This window comes from Mustelus asterias, chromosome 23 (assembly GCF_964213995.1).
Source record: "Mustelus asterias chromosome 23, sMusAst1.hap1.1, whole genome shotgun sequence".
Lineage (NCBI taxonomy): Eukaryota > Metazoa > Chordata > Chondrichthyes > Carcharhiniformes > Triakidae > Mustelus > Mustelus asterias.
The window spans coordinates 34,563,897-34,587,039 of NC_135823.1; the positions used below are offsets into that span (position 1 = coordinate 34,563,897).

The 23,143-nt window shown below is 41.6% G+C and overlaps 1 protein-coding gene across 15 annotated transcripts in view; it reads right to left on the reverse strand.

Moving 5' to 3' along the window:
• Window positions 1-23,143, reverse strand: part of tom1l2b (target of myb1 like 2 membrane trafficking protein b) — a 76,326-nt gene that overhangs the window by 48,867 nt on the left and 4,316 nt on the right. For 7 of the 15 annotated variants that reach the window (XM_078240249.1, XM_078240263.1, XM_078240259.1 and 4 more), the window contains exons 2-5: window positions 14,221-14,340; window positions 12,017-12,172; window positions 7,226-7,310; window positions 574-652 (exon numbers count right to left, since the gene is read on the reverse strand). In XM_078240249.1, the coding sequence (XP_078096375.1) occupies window positions 574-652; window positions 7,226-7,310; window positions 12,017-12,080 (228 nt within the window). In that variant the 5' untranslated portion in view covers window positions 12,081-12,172; window positions 14,221-14,340. The remainder of the gene's footprint in view (window positions 1-573; window positions 653-7,225; window positions 7,311-12,016; window positions 12,173-14,220; window positions 14,341-23,143) is intronic. The other 8 variants (XM_078240252.1, XM_078240258.1, XM_078240261.1 and 5 more) reach the window with 4 other exon arrangements.

Sequence of the window (23,143 nt, forward strand, 5' to 3'; positions counted from 1 at the left end):
GGGGAGAAAAATATTACCGCAATTGGTCTTCACTGGTGGAGGTAATTATCCAAACAAGTACTGACTCACATGCCATCCAAGAACTCCTTTGTTCAACAAAGTTCAACATTATAAAAGGCTATGTGGGAAAAACAGCAGCTGCTGATACAGAGTTGGAGGGGAGACAGAATGGCCGACGAGCATTGCAATGTACTTATGTTATTTAAGTGCAAGTGCTACCTGCAGAAGTAGAAAATATTTCCCATACTTGTGGAATTGCAAGTGGATTGGACAAAGCACGACCACTCATCCATCATTAAAGTGAGGCACCATATACCTATTCAGGTAGATGTTAAAGATCTTAGGGCTCCATTCAACGTAATGCAGGGAGTTTTCACGGTGCTCTTGCCATCAATTGTTCCTCAATTAGTAACACCAAAAGCTCATTTACTGGTCATACAAGAATTTTAAACAAATTAACTGCCGTGTTTGCCTACATGACAATAGCAATAGCTTTTTCAAAAGTAACTGACATCAAATACTTGAAGACATTTCTCAGATGTAAAGTAAAATAGCTCTTTTTTTCCCACTCACCGTTAAAGCAAGCATCACTTCCCGGTAGTTTTTGTTTCCACTCAGTCTTTTTTTGAGAGCTCTGATTGCATCCTTTGGCCTACAAAAGGGATGATTTTTGTCTTTTAGGAAAAAGATAGTCAGTTCATTGAAGCAGGGTGTAGACAGCAATTTTAGTAACGGAAGCAATTGATAAAAATAAAAATAATGGCTATCACTTCAACTCATCCTATCCTTGAAACAAAGAAATTTTATGTGCCTATGCAGCAATGACCTCATGTGGCAGATAACAGATACTACAGGAGTGAGTGACTTAGGTGATAGCAAAATCCATAGTTTTATAGTTGAACTGTTTGATAATTGAAACAAACCTTTGCACATTGTGATTATTTTATATCATTAAACTAGTTTAACGACACATATTTTGTGTCAGTTTTAAAATCTTGAACATGCCTTGTAAATAACTGTCTGGAATAAATGTGATGTAAAGCAAAAAGCCTTGGATTCCAATATTCACCCAACTTTTATCTTGAAATATCACACAACTGTACTTTAAAGGACAGTGTTAAGAAATAATGATAAAATGAAAAGCAAGGAAGTCCAGTCATTGGAAATGTGTTCTGGTGGTTGTATATTTTTTTTAAATAACGATTTTAATGGCAAGTTGGCTGGTTGGTGAAACTAGTGCTTTGATACGTTGACAATCCTAGACACACAGTAAACAGATGTTTACCCAAGGCAAGTTGGTTCAAAGGAGGATAAATGGTCAAAGGTGTAAGTAAAGTTGTTAGAAGTTCAAAGGAAGTGAATTCACGAAGGATACATAAGAACTAGGAGCAGGAGTAGGCCATCTGGCCCCTCGGACCTGCTCCGCCATTCAATAAGATCATGGCTGATCTTTTCGTGGACTCAGCTCCACTTACCCGCCCGCTCACCATAATCCTTAATTCCTTTACTGTTCAAAAATTTATCTATCCTTGCCTTAAAAACATTCAATGATGTACCTCAACTGCTTCAGGGAATTCCACAGATTCACAACCCTTTGTGTGAAGAAGTTCCTCTTAACTCAGTCCTAAATCTGCTTCCCCTTATTTTGAGGCCATGCCCCCTAGTTCTAGTTTCACCTGCCAGTGGAAACAACTTCCCTGCTTCTATCTTAGCTATTCCCTTCATAATCTTATATGTTTCTATAAGATCTTCCCTCATTCTTCTGAGTTCCAATGAGTATAGCCCCAGTCTACTCAGTCTCTCCTCATAAGCCAACCCTCTCAACTTCGGAATCAACCTAGTGAATCTCCTCTGCACCCCCTCCAGTGCCAGTATATCCTTTCTCAAGTAAGGAGACCAAAACTGTACACAGTACTCCAGGTGTGGCCTCACCAGCACCTTATACAGCTGCAACATAATCTCGCTGTTTTTAAACTCCATCCCTCTAGCAATGAAGGACAAAATTCCATTTGCCTTCTTAATTACCTGCTGCACCTGCAAACCAACTCCTTGTGATCCTTGCACCAGGACACCCACGTCCCTCTGCACAGCAGCATGTTGCAATTTTTTTACCAATTAAATAATAATCCATTTTGCTGTTATTCCTACCAAAATGGATGAGCTCACATTTACCAACATTGTACTCCATCTGCCAGACCCTCACCCACTCACTTAGACTATCTATATCCCTTTGCAGACTTTCAACATCCTCTGCACACTTTGTTCTGCCACTCATCTAAGTGTCATCTGCGAATTTTGACACACTATAATTGGTCCCCAACTCCAAATCATCTATGTAAATCGTAAACAATTGCGGTCCCAACACTGATAAGAACATAAGAAATAGGAGCAGGAGTAGGCCATCTAGCCCCGCAAGCCTGCTCCGCCATTCAATAAGATCATGGCTGATCTGATAGTGGGTTCAGTTCCACTTACCTGCCTGCTCCCCATAACCCTTAAATGGTTAAAAAATCTATCTGTGACTTAAACACATTTAACGAGGTAGCCTCTACTGCTTCATTGGGCAGAGAATTCCAAAGATTCACTACCCTCTGGGAGAAGAAGTTCCTCCTCAACTCTGTTCTAAATTGACTCCCCCGTATTTTGAAGTGGAAATAACCTCGCTGCTTCTACCCTGTCTAACCCCTTTATTATCTTGTATGTCTCTATAAGATCTCCCCTCAACCTTCTAAACTCCAATGATTACAGGCCCAGATTACTCAATCTCTCCTCATAAGCTAATCCCCTCATCTCCGGAATCAATCTGGTGAACCTTCTCTGTATCCCCTCCAAAGCTAATATATCCTTTCTTAAATAAGGGGACCAAAATTGTACACAGTACTCTAGGTGTAGCCTCACCAGTACCCTGTACAGTTGCAGCATGACCTCCCTGCTTTTATACTCCATCCCTCTCGCAATAAAGGCCAACATTCCATTTGCCGCCTTGATTACCTGCTGCACCTGCAAACTGAGTTTTTGTGATTCCTGAGGCACACCACTAGTCACTGATCGCCAACGAGATAAACACCCATTTACCCCCACTCTTTGCTTTCTGTTAACCAATCCTCTATCCATGCGAATACATTACCCGCCTTTATCTTATGCAGCAGTCTTTGGTGCGGCACCTTGTCAAATGCCTTCTGAAAATCCAGATACACCACATCCACAGGCTCCCCATTGTCCACTGCACATGTAATGTTCTCAAAGAATTCCATCAAATTAGTCAAACATGACCTTCCATTCATGAACCCATGCTGCTTACCAATGGGACAATTTATATCCAGATGTCTCGCAATTTCCTCCTTGATGATAGATTCAAGCATTTTCCCTATTACAGAAGTTAAGCTAACCGGCCTATAGTTACCCGCCTTTTGTCTACCTCCTTTTTTAAACAGTAGCGTCACATTTGCTGTTTTCCAATCTGCGGGAACCACCCCAGAGTCCAGTGAATTTTGGTAAATTACCACTCGTGCATTTGCTATTTCTCCCGCCATCTCTTTTAGTACCCTGGGATGCATTCCATCAGGACCAGGAGACTTGTCTACCTTTAGCCCCATTCACTTGCCCAACACTACCTCTTTCATGATAATGACATTGGTCACGGGCTCAAGGTGAGAGGGGCGAGGTATAACTCAGATATCAGAGGGACGTTTTTTTTCACACAGAGAGTGGTGGGGGCCTGGAATGCGCTGCCAAGTAGGGTGGTGGAGGCAGACACGCTGGCATCGTTTAAGACTTACCTGGATAGTCACATGAGCAGTCTGGGAATGGAGGGATACAAACGAATGGTCTAGTTGGACCAAGGAGCGGCACAGGATTGAAGGGCCTGTTTCCTGTGCTGTACTGTTCTTTGTTCTTGATAGTTTCTAGGTCCTCATCTGCCATAGCCTTCCTGTCATCAATTTTTGGCATGTTATTTGTGTCTTCCATTGTGAAGACCGACACAAAATACCTGTTCAATGCCTCAACCATTTTCTCATTTCCAGTTATTGCATCCCCGTACTGAAGAGCAACTTCTGAGAAGATTAGTTCAGGTAAGCGAAGATCAAAAGGGAAAACCAGTATGTCAGGGGCAAGTTCACCTTTCCAAAGCTAGCTGTTCTGAGAATTCAGCCCACAGCAGGAAGCTGTGTCATCTCCCAACAAGCTGTGCTTGGAGAAAAGCCTGTTTGGGAAAATAGTAGTTCTTTCCTGAGTCACAAGCAACCTGAAAGATGCAAGTGCCTGGTTTTGCATGTAGTTTTAAAACCAACGGGATGTTGTTTCGGGAGGTTTACCTGTGAAGTTATAAAAATAGGGATTTGGAACAGGGTAAATTTAAAAATACTGGAGGTAATTCTCCCAGCCACTGCGCTGCTTGAGTAGTGCAGTGGGCCGGGAAACATCAGCAGGGGCTGTTTCGTGACTTACCCGCTGGGTGTCACAGCCTCTGTGCGTTTCTGGGATCAGTTTTACAGCATCATCAGCTCCGCGCTGGAGATTAGAGCTGATTTCAATATGGAAATCGCGATTTCCATCTGATTAGCGAGACTGGGACTGTATTCTCCGGGCTTGCTAGCATCTCCACTCCCCCCCGGCCAGGAGTGGTTCACTCCAGCGGGATTTACTCCTGCTCCCCACTAACAGGGAACAGGCAGCCCAAACCTGCTGGAGGGAAGAGAGACCACTGAGGTCCCCCCAGGAGGCTGGGGGTAATGGGGGATTGCCCCTTGAACAGTGCCAGCCTGCCCCCGGCACTGCCCAAGGGGCACCTTGGCACTGCCCACCAGGCACTGGACAGTGCCAAGGGGGCAGGGCAATCTGCTGCCACTCTGCATTGGGATTGCTGACAGAGGGAGGAAAGAGGGCGATCGGGGCTGGCCAGCGATCGGGAGGCCAGCAATGCAGGGCCACTGCGCCGATCTCCGCGCTGACAAATTGGTGCCGGCGCAGTGGCCCACTCAGCACTATGCTGCTTCTCGGGCGAGAATAGGTCCTGCCCACAAATTTTCAGAGTGAATCACGCTAGGGCACTCTGTGATGCACAGAATGTCGGAGATTCATTCTGGAAATCACGCTGAAAAACGCAGCGGGGTTTACTCCCATTTTCCCACACGTTGAGAACTTTTTGTGGGAGAATTTGTGGGAGAATCTTTTGTGGGAGAATCCCGGCAACTGTGTATAGCAATTGTTGCAGTTAAGTGTATTTCTAATTGGCTTTCTTGTTGTGTTTTATTGTTTAATAAACATTTTTGCTTTAAATTTATCTCGCATGCCTGGGACATACTTCACTAGTCTGGACATCCTTCATTGGTCTTCACATTTTTCCCTCATGTTACACCAAACTGTAAAATACAGTTGAGAGCAGGCAAGTTTCCCTTCTGGGATTTAGATTACCCTCGTGTTCAACATCAGCTGTGTTCTTAATAACAGGAAGAGCATTTTAGAAAACTTTTTTAAAAATTCTTGATTTAAATAATATTTACAACTTTTTTTTGTATCTGAGGTCGATGTGAACAAGTGTAATGCTCCAGTACTTTACCCAGTTGAATGTTTTTATGCGTGAGCCTGAATACGGGCTCCAAAATGGGGAAATTGTATTTCTAAATATGTGTTGAATTCAAGAAATTGAAAAGCAACCAGTCCCTGGGTCTCCATGCTGCTGGTGGAACCCAGTCCACAAATAGACAATGAAATAAAAGACAGAATAATGAATAGAGTTGTTCTCTGCTATTGGTTATAATTTTGGTTTTCTACCTGGAAAGAACTTAACAGTGATCCAGGGTAATTAGAAATAGTCTTGAGCAATTATAACAACGGATTTGCATTCTTTGGCCTTGTTATGAGAGCCTCTTCTCCCTGATTTCATAGAAACCCTACAGTACAGAAAGAGGCCATTCGGCCCATCGAGTCTACACTGCCCTATCCCCATATCCCTACATATTTTACCCACTAATCCCTCTAATCTACGCATCTCAGGACACTAAGGAGCAATTTTTTAGCATGGCCAATAAACCTAACCCACACATCTTTGGACTGTGGGAGGAAACCGGAGCACCCGGAGGAAACCCACGCAGACACGAGGAGAATGTGCAAACTCCACACAGACAGTGATCCAAGCCGGGAATCGAACCCAGGTCCCTGGAGCTGTGAAGCAGCAGTGCTAACCACTGTGCTACCGTGCCGCCCCTATGATGTGTGGGCCCCCCTCCCCTCCTCTTTGACCCGCCAACCTGCAGTCTCTCCCGATACATGAACAAGGAACAGGAGTAAGCCATTAGCTCCCGGAGCCTGCTCTGCCATTTAATAGATCATGGCTGCTCTGATGGTAATCCCAAATCTGCATCCTGCCCATCACCCCTTGCTTATCAAGAATCTATCCACATCTGCCTTCAAAATATTCAAAGACTCTGCTTCCACCATTTTTCAGGAAAAGACAACTAACAATTCACAGTGCTCTGAGACAAAACATTTTCCCTCATCTCTGTTTTAAATGGGCTGTTATATTTCTCAACAGTGACTCCCAGTTTTAGATTGTCTCACAAGAAGAAACATCCTCCCCACAACAACTCTGTCATGACCTCACAGGATCTTGTATGTTTCAATCAAGTCACCCCTTACTCTTCTAAATTCCAGTGGGTAGAAGCCTAGCCTGTCCAACCTTAAGACAGCCCACCCATTTGTGGGCCTTCTCTGAACTACTTTCAATGCATTTACATCCTTACACAGAAACTAGAAGCAGGAGTAGGCCATTTGGACTTACTTAAAATAAAAGGTGATCAATACAGTGTACAGTACCCCAAATATAGTCTCCCCAACTTTCCCTACCTCTGCAACCTGCGGCCTCTACCACCACCTCCCCAACCCACAACCACCTCTACCCGTGGCATTTCTACCCCCGCTGCCCCAACCCCTGGCCTCTCCACTCCATATGTAATTAATTTTCCATTCAACATGAAATATTAAAGCTACTGTTCTCAATACAGAACATGCAAACAATGTGAAATAATGGAACACGAGTGGTAGCACCTCTGACTTCATCAGGGATTTGAAAAGATGAGAAAGATCACACCAGTTAATAAATGTTCCCACCTAGGTACTGTATTATACATTCCTTCTGCCAAAGTTACTCATATACAAGATTTTACTTTCTCTGTTTTATACACAAAAGAACCATAAAGTTTTACTGCAACCGTTTAATTCTTACCCTTCTTCAGTCTCATTAATAATATCACAGATTTCCATATTTAGAGTCCAGTCTTCTGTCTGTAGGGATCCATCTGTGGCTCGTTCTGTTAACAAAGAATAGCAAAACATAGGTAGTGTGTGTAACACGTGGAATAAGACCAAATATCTGAAACTTTGTTTGTCTTAAAGACGTTGTCTGTGCTCAAAAGATCAATCCATCAGCCTAATAAGCGAGATTGAAGAGAGAAGATTTTGATTTGAAAGGATAGTTTGGATGTATACACTGGTTACACTGCAAAACAGATATGAAACACTTCAAATTAAACTCAGATCTTGTTAAATGCAACTCAAACCAGCCATTACCAGTGCACTGTGTCATGGAGACTAAACAGACTGGGCAGTCCATGACAGAATAGGCCTGTTGAGAAAAGATTTTTTAAAACTTTCCCTTTCTCATCATCCCATTTTCTCATCTTCTTGCCTCTGCTGTTCTAGAATAGGTGTTCTCAAATTCTAGTAAACATACCCCCAACATTTTCTAACAGTCCGGACGAGGCAACCATCACCTGAACTTAGTTGGCCTTTTGCCTGGCAAAGTGCAAAAAGCCACCAACTGCTGGTGATTTCCTCAGAGTGTAAGACCCTGGCTAGAGATGGGTTCAGTAAGAAGTCTCACAACACCAGGTTAAAGTCCAACAGGTTTATTTGGCAGCACAAGCTTTCGGAGCACTGCTCCTTCGTCAGGTGAGTGAGGACTTGTGTTCACAAACAGGGCATATGCAGACACAAACTCAATTTACAAGATAATGGTTGAAATGTGAGTCTTTACAAGTAATCAAATCTTAAAGGTACAGACAATGTGAGTGGAGAGAGGGCCAAGCACAAGTTAAAGAGGTGTGTATTGTCTCCAGCCAGGACATGCTGAGGTGACCGTCCTTGATGGAGATGCAGGTGTCCAAGAATGCAACTGATTCCGGAGAGTAGTCCATGGTGAGTCTGATGGTGGGATGGAACTTGTTGATGTCATCATATAGTTGTTTCAAATGATTGTTCACCATGAGTCCAAAGGAAGAAAATGTCATCAATGTATCTAGTGTATAGCGTCGGTTGAAGATCCTGTGCAGTGAAGAGGTCTTGTTCAAACCTGTGCATAAAGATGTTGGCATATTGAGGTGCGAATTTGGTCCCCATGGCTGTTCCGTGTGTCTGGATGAAGAACTGGTTGTTGAAGGTGAAGATGTTGTGGTCCAGGATGAAGCAGATGAGTTGTAGAATTGCATCTGGAGATTGGCAGTTGTCGGTGTTGAGTACTGAGGCAGTTGCAGCAATGCCGTCATCGTGGGGGATGCTGGTGTAGAGTGCCGAGACATCCATTGTGATGAGGAGTGCTCCTGGTTCAACTGCTCCGTGTGTGCTGAGTTTCTGTAGGAATACCGTAGTGTCACAACAGAAGCTGGGGGTTCTTTGTACAATAGGTTTCAGGATGCCCTTGATGTAGCCGGAGAGGTTCTCACCCAGGTCCCATTGCCTGATATGATGAGACGGCCGGGTGTGTTGGCCTTGTGTATCTTCGGGAGGCAGTATCAGACTCACCATGGACTACTCTCTGGAATCAGTTGCATTCTTGGACACACGCATCTCCTTCAAAGAAGGTCATCTCAGCATGTCCTGGCTGGAGACAATACACACCTCTTTAACTTGTGCTTGGCCCTCTCTCCACTCACATTGTCTGTACCTTTAAGACTTGATTACCTGTAAAGACTCACATTCCAACCATTATCTTGTAAATTGAGTTTGTGTCTGTAAATGCCCTGTTTGTGAACACAAGTCCTCACTCAACCAATGAAGGAACATTGCTCCGAAAGCTTGTGCTGCCAAATAAACCTGTTGGACTTTAACCTGGTGTTGTGAGACTTCTTACTGTGCTTACCCCAGTCCAACACCGGCATCTCCACATCATAGAGATGGGTTTGCAGGGTCTGGCAGAGAAGAAGTGTCAACTGCTCCCGGCTGCTGATATTAACCACTGGCTCTGGGAGACTGCCATGCCTACTGACTGGTTCCTCCAACCTCCTGCAACCGATCCTGTGGTAAGTCTCCATACACAGAGAAGCCTGGTTTTCCAGGGTCCCACTGCTAATTGGTACAGGTAGCCTGCAAGGTATGACAGTTCCCAGTGCCATAATGCAAACTAGGAGAAATGTAGTAAGAAATTCAGGGATTTCATACTTGTTTAAAAATCTAACTTTTGATGTCACCAGAATAAGAAAATCTATACATCATGTAACATTCTCATTACTAAAATATACCCTTTTACATTTTATACGTGCACATGATGGTATCAACATTTAAAAGGTGCATTGTCAGTTCAATCTATTAGTGAATTAGTGATCCAAATATCAAATCAAAAGTTAACATTCATATGGCATCTTTAAACAAAGTGAAAGGTCCCAAGGGACTTTCCAATTGAAAACTGGCAAGGAAAGGAATACAAGTCGGAGGGAGAGATTAGTCCAGGATGACGAAAATGTGGCCAAAAAGATCATTTAGAAGAGCATAGTCAACTGTGTGTGAAATGCTGCAGACATGTCAAGAAGATAAGGAAAGATTTACCTTTCTTACAGTCAGATAGGATGTCATTTACAACTTTGGCAAGTACTGCTTAGGTATATTTCAGTTTGGTGAATGCTGACTTTTCTTTAGTTTATTCAGCTAAATTGAGAGATATTTTAACATCAACATGAAATCAGTGAGAGGCTTGAAGAAATGCATCAAGGTCACTAAGGGATTAACCAAGACACAGAATTTTCTGCAGAATAAATGTGGATGGAATTAATTTTGCATTCTTCTTCAGAAGGCACAGGCTTTTAATGGGGTACAGTTCCAGGGGAAAACACATCTTTTTGTACCTCATTTGAGAAGCAGTATTTCATGTCAGACCTAAACAATAGGTTACAGCAGGGCATCTTTTTTTTAGTTTATTTATTAGTGTTCACAAGTAGGCTTACATTAATACTGCAATGAAGTTACTGTGAAAATCCCCTAGTCACCACACTCTGGCACCTGTTCAGGTACATGGAGGGAGAATTTAGCATGGCCAATGCACCTAACCAGCACGTCTTTCAGACTGTGGGAGGAAACCAGAGCCCCCAGAGGAAACCCATGTAGACTCAGAGAGACTCAGACTCCACACAGACAGTGACCCAAGTGGGGAATTGAACCCGGGTCCCTGGCTCTATGTGAGACAGTAGTGCTAACCACGGTGCCACTGTGCTTGAACCTTCAATTCTATTCACACAAGTGTACTTTTCACCATAAATTATTTGATCTTGATCAGCAGTGATCAATTTTCCTCTCCTACCCAAAAGATGCTGCTATCAGTTAACAGAAAGGAAAAAGTAACTTGCAATTCTTTAAAACTCTCTCGTCAGCACTTGACAGTCAATTAATTACTTTAAGTGTCGCCAGTTCTGTAGATAAACATGGCCGCTAATTTGCATATTGCTAGGTCCTACACAGATATAATTAGGTATATGATCAGTTACACTGTTTTGGTGTTGGTTATAGGATAAATATTGGCCAGCACATCCTATTTCTCAGTCATGGGACCTTTTATGATGTGGGCAGATGAGCTTAATGTCTCATCCAAAAGGTGGCACCTCTGACAATAGTAAACTTATTATTCCAATGAAGTGTTAAGCCAAGCGTGTTAATGTCATAGAATGGAGCTTGAACCAACAATTTTATGACTGAGTGACTTGTCATCGACAGAAGTGAATCAAATCTGGAGTGCCTCTATTCTGTACCATCCAAATTCTGGAATTAAATACATGGATTAGCTGTGATACAGGTTTAGCTACCCTTTAGCACCTTCTCATATTGGTATAACTAGACATATTGCACTGCTTGGCACAATAATATGTGACTCCATATACACAGATTGCATGCCTTTAGTAATACAACACTTGGACTCTGGATATCAAGTCTATGCCCTCAGAAGTCCTTGAATATTTAAAAATGCATGGTTGTAAGTAGATTTGACAGAATTTCTTATAGCAGGTAGAGGTCATAAACCTCATATATAAATAGAAAGCACATTTAACTGTTTGGAAGGAAAGTGTTTGTATACATAAGTAGAAGAACAAATCACGGTCAAAGAAACTGATATATTTGAAGCTGTAATTCTCCTTCACAGCAGCACGGTGATCAGCACTGCTGCCTCACAGCTCCAGGAACCTGGGTTCAATTCCCGTCTTGGGTCACTGTCCGTGCGGAGTCTGCATGTTCTCCCCATGTCTTCGTGGGTTTCGTCCAGCTGCTTCGGTTTCCTCTCACAGTCCAAAGGTGTGCGGGTTAGGTGCATTAGCCATACTAAATTGCCCTTAGTGGACCGAGATGCTTAGGTTAGAGGGATTAGTGGGGTAAATATGTGGGATTATGGGGATAGGGCCTAGGTGGGATTGTTGTTGATGCAGACTCGATGGGCCGAATGTAGGGATTCTCGATGGGCCGAATGTAGGGAATTTAGGGATTCTATGATTCACTGGTGTAACAGAAATCTAGAAAAAATAGTGTCCTCCAGATTGTTTATTCATTATAAGCACACTGAAAGCAATTTTAAAATTGAGTTCAGGTTTGCAATGTTGCAAAGTGTTTTCAACAAAATTTGAACTGAGTTAGTCCGGAATGTGCCATCAAATAAACCATCTACTCCCCTCATCTCTCACAGAAAGGCTTTTAATGAAATGCCTTGGAAAATCTAGGTCATATAAAACATTAGATTAGTCCCATGCATTGAAAAATTAATCACGATCATTGTTGAAATATCCTTGTTCCAAAAGTTTTTTCAGTTGTCTTGTCATTTCATGCACCATCCCTGACTACAGGGGCAGGCTACCAATCTGCTTCCTCACGTTCAGCAATCGCACTCACGAACAGACCACTGTGGTAGATACTCCCGAGCCCACTAGCAAAACAAAAAAAGGGAATAAATGAACACAATGGTTTAAAGAAAACATATTTTACTAATACTACTATGGGATACAATGGGGCTGTGTGTGTGATTAAGTTTAGTTAAACTGAAAAAAATCAGACTAAAAGGCCTAGGTGCAAAAGCAAGCATTTGAAGTGCAGATGAGCAAAGCTCAGATGGGATACAAGTAAACAGCCTAGATGGAAATTTGCATAGGGAGATAGAGGATTTGTTTGTGTTCACTTGTTGAAATTCAATGTCAAATAAAATGAAGGTTTACAACTGGCAAAAATCATAAATGAATAAAGCAAAGTTATTTTACTGGCAAGTGGTGGCCATAAAGACAGCATGAAAGATGTTTATATTCTTGAAAAGCTAACTTACAAAGAAAGTAAAGAACAATGGGTTTAAAGGTAAAAGAGAAAAACATATTTAAGGAAAGACTGAAAGTGGTATGAGAGAGGTGGCCATGTGATATCTTGAAGGATGTGTTGTGCTGGGACAGTAAAGTAAGCAGCCTCCAGTCCCAGGTCTCTTTGTTCCAGTGTTCCAGAAAGCAAGGTTTTGTTACAACCCTTGGATTTCCATTGGTAAGGGAGAGAGAAGCCCTGTGAAATACCCCCCGTATAGCAACTATGGGTACCTTGCAGTATTACTGGAATTTGTATATTAAGACAGAGGAGCAGGAGTAGGCCATCTGGCCCATCAAGTCTGCTCCGCCATTCAATGAGATCATGACTGATCTATGATAATCCTCAACTCCACTTTCCCGTCTGATCCCCACCACCTTTGATTCCCTTACTGATAGACAAATTTGTCCATCTCAGCCTTGAACATACTTAACGACCCTGCCTCTACAGCCCTCTGTGGTAAAGAATTCCACAGATTCACCACCCTCTGAGAGAAGAAGTTCCTCCTCATCACTTACTCTAAGATTATGCCCTCCTGTCCTAGACTCTCTCATAAGGGCAAACAACCTCTCAGCATCTAACATGCCAAGCCCCCTGGGAATCCTGTCTTTCTCAATAAGGTTGCCTCTCATTCTTCTAAACTCCAATGAGTACAGGCCCAACCTACTCAAACTCTCCTCACAAGAAGATCCCTCCATATTATTGCGAAGTTGGTGTTTGTAAAATTGTCTGTTAAAAAGGCAGTGCTTTTTCTGTACTTTAGTTTTAAAAGAGATGCAGATGCAGTGCACAGACTGTTACATTGTATCAAAGGTCTAAGAGTAGTGTTGCCAAAACAACAGGCTGTTTTTGAATTTTAGCCAGTCAATTTAAATTAGGTACTTGGATAACAGCCTCCTATTAGATTTAAATTTGATGTTTTGGTAACCTGAGAACCAATCCTATTGTGGGGATGTTGGTATGTCATCAGGGGTATAAGAGACAGCTCTCAGCTCGAGAGAGAGACACAGCAACTGCTCTCTGCCACAGCTAATAGCTTTTAGCTCAAAGCCTCATCTGAATAGCAAAATAAGACAGAGATTCCAGACAGAAGAAAGACAGAAGATTCCAGAAGATGACATACCTGATTAAAATTTTGAGAGTGACTAAAAATTCTATTTTCAGGAGGGGGGGCTGGAGAACGGGATCAAAGGTTATGGGGAGAAAGCAGGATTAGGCTATTGAGTTGGATGATCAGCCATGATCGTGATGAATGGCAGAGCAGGCTCGATGGGCCAAACGGCCTCCTCCTGCTCCTATCTTCTGTGTTTGTTAATAAGTGCGAATTGTATTTATCTAAACAGCTTTCTATTAGAATGGTGTTTTATTCGGTTTGTTAATAGTTAGTTAACCTGTTCACTGTTGGTTAGATCAGTAAAGTGTTACTTGTTGATTTTAAAGAGAGAGTCTCAGGTAGTTATTTTTAATTTAAATGCAAAAGAGTTGCTAAAGAGCAGATCGTACTACCTCTCTCACACTTTTAATAAGATTATGAAGCGAGGTACTCCTCTTTGAGTGGTTAAGTGTTAGTTCTCAGACAGGGGAACAACCTCCACTTCATAACAATATCCAGGATAAACTTAGTGAACCTACCTCCAATGCCAGTACTCTTTTCTTAGTTAAGGGGACCAACATTGTTCACAGTATTCCAGGCATGGTCTAACTAGTGCCTTGTATAATAAAATAAAAGCGAAATACTGCAGATGCTGGAATCTGAAACAAAAACAGAAAATGCTGGAAAATCTCAGCAAGTCTGACAGCATCTGTGGGGAGAGAATAGAGCCAACATTTTGAATCTAGATGACCCTTCGTCAAGAGCTGAGAGGAGAGAATCAGTGGGGATTTATACGATGAGGGTAGGGGTTGTGGAATGAGACAAAGGGAATGTAAATGAGGATACAGAGGGCTGAGGTGGTGTTAAAAGTATCCATTAAGTGATCGGAATGCGTGAATGGCAGAACAGAGGTGCAGATTGTTAAGGGACTGCTGGAATGGAAAGTGGAAAAACGAAGGTGAGAAAGAAGGATGATGAAATGGATGAAACCAAATGAAATAAAATAAATGGAAATGGGGTGAAGGTGGAGGACAGAGTTCATGCTCTGAAGTTGTTGAACTCAATGTTCAGTCCGGAAGGCTGTAAAGTGCCCAATCGGAAGATGAGGTGCTGTTCCTCCAGTTAGCGTTGGGGTTTGCTCGAACATTGCAAAAAGCCAAGGACGGTCTTGCGGACAGGACAGCAGGGTGGCGTGTTGAAGTGGCAAGCGACAGGAAGGTCTGGGTCCTGCTTGCGGATGGACCGAAGGTGTTCAGCAAAGCAGTCACCCAGTCTACATTCGGTCTCTTGGATGTACAGTAGACCACATTGGGAGCAGCGAATGCAATAGACCAGATTGAAGGAGGTGCATGTGAAGCGCTGTTTCACCTGAAAGGGGTGTTTAGGACCTGGGACGGTGAGCAGGGAGGAGGTAAAGGGGCAGGTGTTGCACTTTCTACGATTGCTTGGGAAGGTGCCGTAGGCAGGGAGTGAGGTATTGGGTGTGATGGAGGAGTGGACTGGTCATTTCATTTTGTTTCAACCTATTCTTCCATTCTATCATCCTTCTTTCTCAACTCCAATTTTCCACTTTCCATTCCAGCTCTCCTTCCTCTCTCCTCCTCCCCCCCCCCCCCCCCCCCCCCGACCTCCCCTTTCAGGGCAACTGCCACATTTCTCAGGCAGTCCTTTAACAATCTGCATCGCTTTTCTGCCATTCACGCATTCTGATCACTAATGAACACTTTTTAGCACCTTCTCAGGCTTCTGTATCCTTATTTACATTCCCTTTGAGTCATTCCATCCACCCCCCCACCGGCCCATCTTCATAGTATAAATTTCCACTGATTCTCTTTGCTCACAGCTCTGATGAAGGGTCATCCAGACTTGAAACGAAACAAAATAAATTCCATAGATCCGGACAGGATTTCCCAAACTTTTCCAGCCATGAAACCTTTTTGATCTCCAAACAATATTGACAGAGCCCTCAGAAATATTCTTATGTTGAAGTGTTAAACCACAAAAAATTATTACACAATAGGTCAAACATACTAAAACAAAATATTTTCTATTTCTTAAAATTAAAAAGTTCTCTTATTCAACAAATACTTAAGTCTTACCTTTTTGTTAATTTTAATGGGAGGAGTGATGCTGATCCTACAATTGAATAGGCTCGCAAATTTATTTAACATAACACAGTCACGTGTGCGTACTCCAAACACACTCCCCTCACTCTCGCTCAGTCATGCAGGCGAACTCTAAGCACACACACACACTCCCCCCTCTCTCGGTCACAGCTGTGCACACCTCACGCATTCCCATAATGGAGTACAAGAATAAGGAAGTCTTCCTACAATTGAACAGAACTTTGGTGAGACCACACCTGGAGTGCTGTGCATGCCTTTGGTCTCCATAATTTAAGAAAGGATATACTTGCAGGAGACATTGCAGCAAAGGTTTACTGGGGGTGAGGGGCTGCCCTATGATGGGAGACTGAGCAAATTGGGCCTATAAAACATGGAGTTTAGAAGAATGAGAGCTAACGTCGCTGATTTCTGGTCTTGGGGAAATCACAGGATATGAGGAATGGGGCAGGAAATTGGAGTCAAGGCTGACGATCAGCCATTATTGTATTGAATGACAGCACAGGCTCAAGGGGCCAAATGGTTTACTCCTGCTCCTATTTCTTGTAATCCTATATGTTAGCGGTCCATTTACCACTAAACATCACAAAGAAACAAAAGTTTTCCTTCATCTGAAATTCATAAAATCCAATTGGAGTGACTGAATACTAAGCAAGGGTGAAAAAAATATTTCTTATCCATCTCTATCCCAGGAGGTGGATGCAATCTCCAGCAATACAACGGTAACGATTAACTAATTAATCGTAGACTTTCTGGTCTGTACAGCTTAGTATCACATTATACAATTACCATTAGCCATTTGTTAGGCTCTTCAAATCAAATTACTGTATATCAAAAATCAGTTCAACATGAAGGATGAGATGATTTACTGTTGTACAAGTGGTATACTACAGTACTGCCTCTCCTGCTACTGATTTTATACTAATGTTGATATGTCGAGAGGAGAACCATGACTGAGTGTGAATAAAGATTACATAAAAAGTATAATACTTTGATAGCCAAGTTTTGAGCCAGTGAAAATCCTGCTTTGTAGCATACCACTATGTCTGTGGAATTTCTGATTTTAATCAAATGAAGCCCATCAGAACAACAGGTTTTACTATGGCCGAAAAGGATAGCTTCTAACTTTTGCGACTGCAGCTCCAGTTTCAACCTACAAACCAATTGTAAAATTGCAACGGTAGCATGTATTCATCAGAACAAACCTAATTTCTGGATCCATGTTGTCACAAGGCTTTGCCCTTTTATGATTTTTCAGCTTTCAACTGACTGGGAATTTTGCAATTTAAAATGAGACAAAATAAACTACTTAAAAATGCAAGGTCACCTTCCGAGGTAAAGGCGGAAAGCAAACAAAATTACTGTTGGGATGTGAGAAGAGACACATTTTCTACGATTCAGCAACCCATCGAAATTCGTCATTAAGGAAGAGACACTAATATGCAAAAACTGGATATTGAAACAATGACTGAGACGACAGGCCCATTCAAAACTCCTTGGAATACATAATGGGTGAAGTATTCCGGGGCAAGACTGCTAGCCACTGCAAAGCATTTGCAAGAACATTTTCAGCAGAGAAAACAATTGGAGGGCTGCTACTCTCTCCCTCTCTTTGAACAAGTGTATTACCTGGTTTGGAAGCCAACTTTACTAGAAATCTACCAGCAAACCCAGATCTTGTAATAATTGCAACATTTTCGACATCTGACTGCATCCATGAAACCAGCTAATCCAAATGTGCTGCAATATTTAAATCTATGGCTTGAAAACAGAGGGCACTCTTCTTTAAATTCAATTCTTAACTTCCCATATTTCTGATACCAACGTGCGAGAGATGTCACGTTTTTATTATTCCTTCCTCTCAGGTTTGGCAGTTAGTAAATTTGCTGTTTCAGACAAAATCTTGTCTGATTGTGAGCAAAAAGGAACCAGCTTAAACAGTTAAATACATTTGAAAAAGATACTTAAATCTTTGTTGTGTCATGTGAGTGTATAAGAAAGGTTTTCTTTAAATCATGCAGTTTACAGCTTCAGTGATGTCATGAGGGGATGGAACTAAGCTGTGGCAGTCAGGTGATAGGAGTTTTTTTTCCTTTGGGCTTTCAGTTTTGTCCTGGGAAGTGTGTTGGAAGCAGTTTAGCAGCAAGCTAAGAAACAATCTCTCTCCTCTGTTTGGTTCTGAAATTATCAGTTTGCTGAAGGAGAGGCTTATTGCCTTCCTGCCTTAAAGAAGCTGTGTTTTGGGAAACAGATTCAACTACAACCTCTGAGTTTCTTCACAAGGAATTTTCAGCATTCAACCCAGGAGGCTGGATTCCTGTAACAAGTGGGCATTAACCTATGTGTATTGTGCTTATTTGGAGGGTTTTGTGTATTGGATGTTGGCTTTGGTTGGAACACCTTGGAGATATTCCTTAAGTTATACGTTATTGTGGTTGTTGTGTTTCTTGTTTGTAACTGTTAAAAGTTCTTACTAATTGTCTTACTATACATGTCAACAATATTCTTAATTAAACTTTTTTGATAAACGCTCTGTGGGTCAGTTGAATCACACCTGAAGTAAAACCTCATGCTCATCCTAGCCAAATTCAATGTAAAATGTTACAGTTCAGCTGAGCTTCATAGATCACCTTGAAGTTTCCAACCTGACTTGTAACAGTTGTGACTAATCAACAAGGGTGAATAGATGGAAGTAATTCTCACTCTCTAACCTGGTCGTAACAGTGCAAGAATATGATACTGTACCTTCAAGAAACATGACACAACTACATTTCTTAAAGGCGATCTTAAGATTCAATTGTTTTAAATAGTGTCAATATGTCTGAAAATGGCAGTCCACATGCTGAGCATGCAGAAGAATAATTGCTCCTAATTACTGGGATGTTTGTTTTAATCTGAGTTAATGCAGTTTTGTTTTTTGGGTTGTCCCCTGGGGTTTCAGAGTAAGGTTTAATTAGGCTGCTTGACAAGACTCATGTGAATGGGCTAGGCTTAGAGAGACAAGCAGGCAGTTGTTGTTTTGAATTTGAAAAGAGCAGCAGCTCTTTCTCTCCCTCCTTGTCTGGAACTTGCTAGAAAATAGGTATGTCTTGCCAGAGGTCTGCAAAAGGCAACATGTGTTTTGTCCCTCTCTCTCTGGAGTTCTGTTTGAAGACAGGTCTTTCTCTGGAGGCTGTTGGCTGAGAGTCAGAAGACAAGTGTCTCTCTATATCTCTGTCCAGAGGTGTTCAAATTCTAGAGGACTGGCAACTCACGCAAGTCTGCGCATTTTCACTGATGGATTTTGAAAAGGAGTTTACGTCCTCAGGGTTTTGCTTAGATTGAAACCAATAGGGATAGCTAGCAGCTAAGAATCATACCACGTCATGTTTAAATACTTCAATTGGTAAAAGTTACATGAATTCTTTTTGTTATAGTGAAACTGTTGTGAAAATGTTTTTTTTTAATAAAAGCTTCCCAGTGAGTCAATAGAATCGCACCTGGAATGAAAAACTTCATAACATAACTTGAGTTTCTAATCTGGTCCCTAACAAAAGGCCTTAGCAAATTAAGTGCAAGCTGGCCTAAATTTATAGATTTTACTTTAGTAGGATTTAGTGTGCTTGACTATTTCTTCTTAAAAGGACATTTTTTATTAACATATGGGCAGAAAAGAAGCCATGTGATGTTGCTAGCCATCTACTTACTACAAGCTAACCTAATAAAGTACAGTAACAATCACCAACTGGCAACAGATGATTGTATTAGAAGTATATTTGCCTTAAACTTAATACCAATTGGTTGCAATGTGTAATTAGTCAGAACCAATTAAATTAACCCTTCCAAGATTAACCAATTAGCCATTTCTGACAACATAGATTAAGAAGCCAACAGTTGTCTTTAGGTTAAAAAATGGGAATCATATTGGTTGTGTACACCATGTGAAGGGAGAGGAGAGATTATTTTCAGCACAGATTGTGATGGTACTGGAACAGCAATGCACTCCTATCATCTTGGATCCTAGGAAGATAGTTTTTGTCGAAGGCAGATGTGAAGGTGTGAAAGGTTGAGGTTGTTTTCCACTTCTGGATTGGCCAACTATATGAAGGTGTGAAAACTGTGGGGTTTTAAGTATATTTTACCTTTAGAACATTACAACGCAGTACAGGCCCTTCGGCCCTCGATGTTGCGCCGACCTCTGAAACCAATCTAAAGCCCATCTAACCTACACTATTTCAATATCATCCATATGTTTATCCAATGACCATTTAAATGCCCTTAATGTTGGCGAGTCCACTACTGTTGCAGGCAGGGCATTCCACGCCCTTACTATGAGTAAAGAACCTACCTCTGACATCTGTCCTATATCTATCACCCCTCAATTTAAAGCTATGTTCCCTCGTGCTAGCCATCACCATCCGAGGAAAAAGGCTTACACTGTCCACCCTATCTAATCCTCTGATCATCTTGTATGCCTCTATTAAGTCACCTCTTAACCTTCTTCTCTCTAACGAAAACAGCCTCACGTCCCTCAGCCTTTTCTCATAAGACCTTCCCACCATACCAGGCACCATCCTGGTAAATCTCCTCTGCACCCTTTCCAATGCTTCCACATCCTTCCTATAATGCGATGACCAGAACTGTACGCAATACTCCAAGTACGGCTGCACCAGACTTTTGTACAGCTGCAACATGACCTCATGGCTCCAAAACTCAACCCCTCTACCAATAAAAGCCAACACACCGTACGCCTTCTTAGTCACATGAGCAGTCTGGGAATGGAGGGATACAAACGAATGGTCTGGTTGGACCAATGAGCGGCACAGGCTTGGAGGGCCGAAGGGCCTGTTTCCTGTGCTGTATTGTTCTTAACAACCCTATCAACCTGGGTGCCAACTTTCAGGGATCTATGCACATGGACACCGAGATCTCTCTGCTCATCCACACTACCAAGTATCTTACCATTAGCCCAGTACTCTGTATTCTTGTTACTCCTTCCAAAGTGAATCACCTCACACTTTTCCACATTAAACTCCATTTGCCACCTCTCAGCCCAGCTCTGCAGCTTATCTATGTCCCTCTGTAACCTGCAACATCCTTCCACACTGTCCACAACTCCACCGACTGTCATCCGCAAATTTACTAACCCAGCCTTCTACACCCTCATCCAGGTCATTTATAAAAATGACAAACAGCAGTGGTCCCAAAATAGATCCTTGCGGTACACCACTAGTAACTGAACTCCAGGATGAACATTTCCCATCAACCACCACCCTCTGTCTTCTTACAGCTAGCCAATTTCTGATCCAAACCACTAAATCACCCTCAATCCCATGTCTCTGTATTTTCTGCAATACCCTATCATGGGGAACCTTATCAAATGCTTTACTGAAATCCATATACACCACATCAACTGCTTTACCCTCATCCACCTCTTTGGTCACCTTCTCAAAGAACTCAATAAGGTTTGTGAGGCACGACCTACCCTTCACAAAACCGTGTTGACTATCCCTAATCAAATTATTCCTTTCTAGATGCTTATAAATCCTATCTCTTATAATCCTTTCCAAAACTTTGTTTCCTCTTACTAGTTAAGTTTTAGTTCATTAAGTTGATTAGTCTTTGGTTGTTCCATTTTGCTGGTGTTGAATAAACTTCGGTATTATTTGCTAATTCAATGCTTTGTCTCATGTTTCCATCTATGTCAAACTAAGTTTTCTTTTTTTGTAATTTTGGATCCAGTAATTGGACTGCAGGCAATTAAATTAAAGCCAGTCTAAATTTTTACAAATACCCATTTTAACTGCACAGTATTAAATTAAGCAACCAAGATCCTTTGAAATAAGTGGTGTCTAAAAATAAAGATGCAAAAACATCTTTGGAGGGATAAAGATTCCAAAGCTGTTAATTTTACACTTATTTTAATGCAAGCTATGTAAAATCCAAAAGATATAATAGCATCATGGCAGGCACAATCATTTAAACTGAATTCAGCCTGGGCATGAATCCATTATTTGTTGCCTTTTTTCCTATAAAAAACAGTGGGCAGATTTACTAGACCAAGTAATTAGTGCTGACATTAAGAATTTCTGGCCAGAGTTATTGTTTGCAACAAATTGCTGTGCACAAAGTGCCAGAATTGCTTCAGTATCAAAATTATGTACATTTACGACCGCCTTCATTTGGATCTGCCTGGTTATCATGCTGGTCAGACAGTATAGATTAGAAGCAGAAGCAATTCAGATAGGATTTCACTCAGGAAAAGCGTTTGTCATTGGCATGATCAATTAGAAATACAGGGCACTGTCCCAAATTCACTGCAGCAGAACTTCCTAATATTGCTAGAAATTTAATTTTTAAAAAACAATAACCTTCATAATCTGGCAACAACTCTAGACTTCTCAACAAGGCCATTCACATGACAGGTATGACAATTATGATTTGACTCAATGTCAGCTCTTTTCTCAGATGCTGCCAGACCTGAGATTTTCCAGCATTTTCTCTTTTGGGTTCAGATTCCAACATCCGCAGAAATTTGCTTTTATGACAATTATGAAACCATTACAGCAAGTTAAAGATGCAGTCAACTACAAAATCGACAGTTAAAGTAGCAAATCATCTTCCAACAAAATTAAAAGCATTTGATTTCACTGTCACTAATGAGATCCATGTGTCTCACTATATACAAACTTGTTAGATGAGATTTGTCACACAATAGTATGGCACCAGTCTTAACTTGACTTTTTAAAATACAGTCACCCTTGGAAATTAGCAATCTGCATATTCTAGAAAATTATATGCAGTCACTGTCATTAGCATATGTCAAAGGATCAAAGTGGGACAAAAAACAAGCATTTTTGAACTTTCAGCTTGTCTATATCCAATTAAAGTGGTTTCCATCATCACAATCAGTGTGTATGTTTGACACAGGTGGTGTTGCCATGAAGCCACCAAAAAACTGCACCTCTCGCTATGTCTAGACGCACAGCTTCACATCATTTAGTACTATTAAAGTTAAATGTGTGGTCATTTACAGACCACTATTTTGTTAAGAAGTGAATTGAAGATTTGGATGGCAGATGCAGCACAATACTGGCTTTCCCTTCTGTGCCAGAGGTCACTTGAGCACAAAATCCAGGTTATACGTCAGGAGTTCGGAGGGAAGTACCAGTTTCTGGATGAAACAGTAATCCAATACCCTTTGTCCTCTCAAGTGGACTTAAAAGATTCCATAGATCTTGTTCAAAGCAAAGCAGGCACTGACTTCCCATTGTCCCATTCAATATTTATACCCCAACCAGTATCACTAAAACATTATCTGGTAATTATCTCAATTGGTGTTTGTGTGACCTTGCTGTTC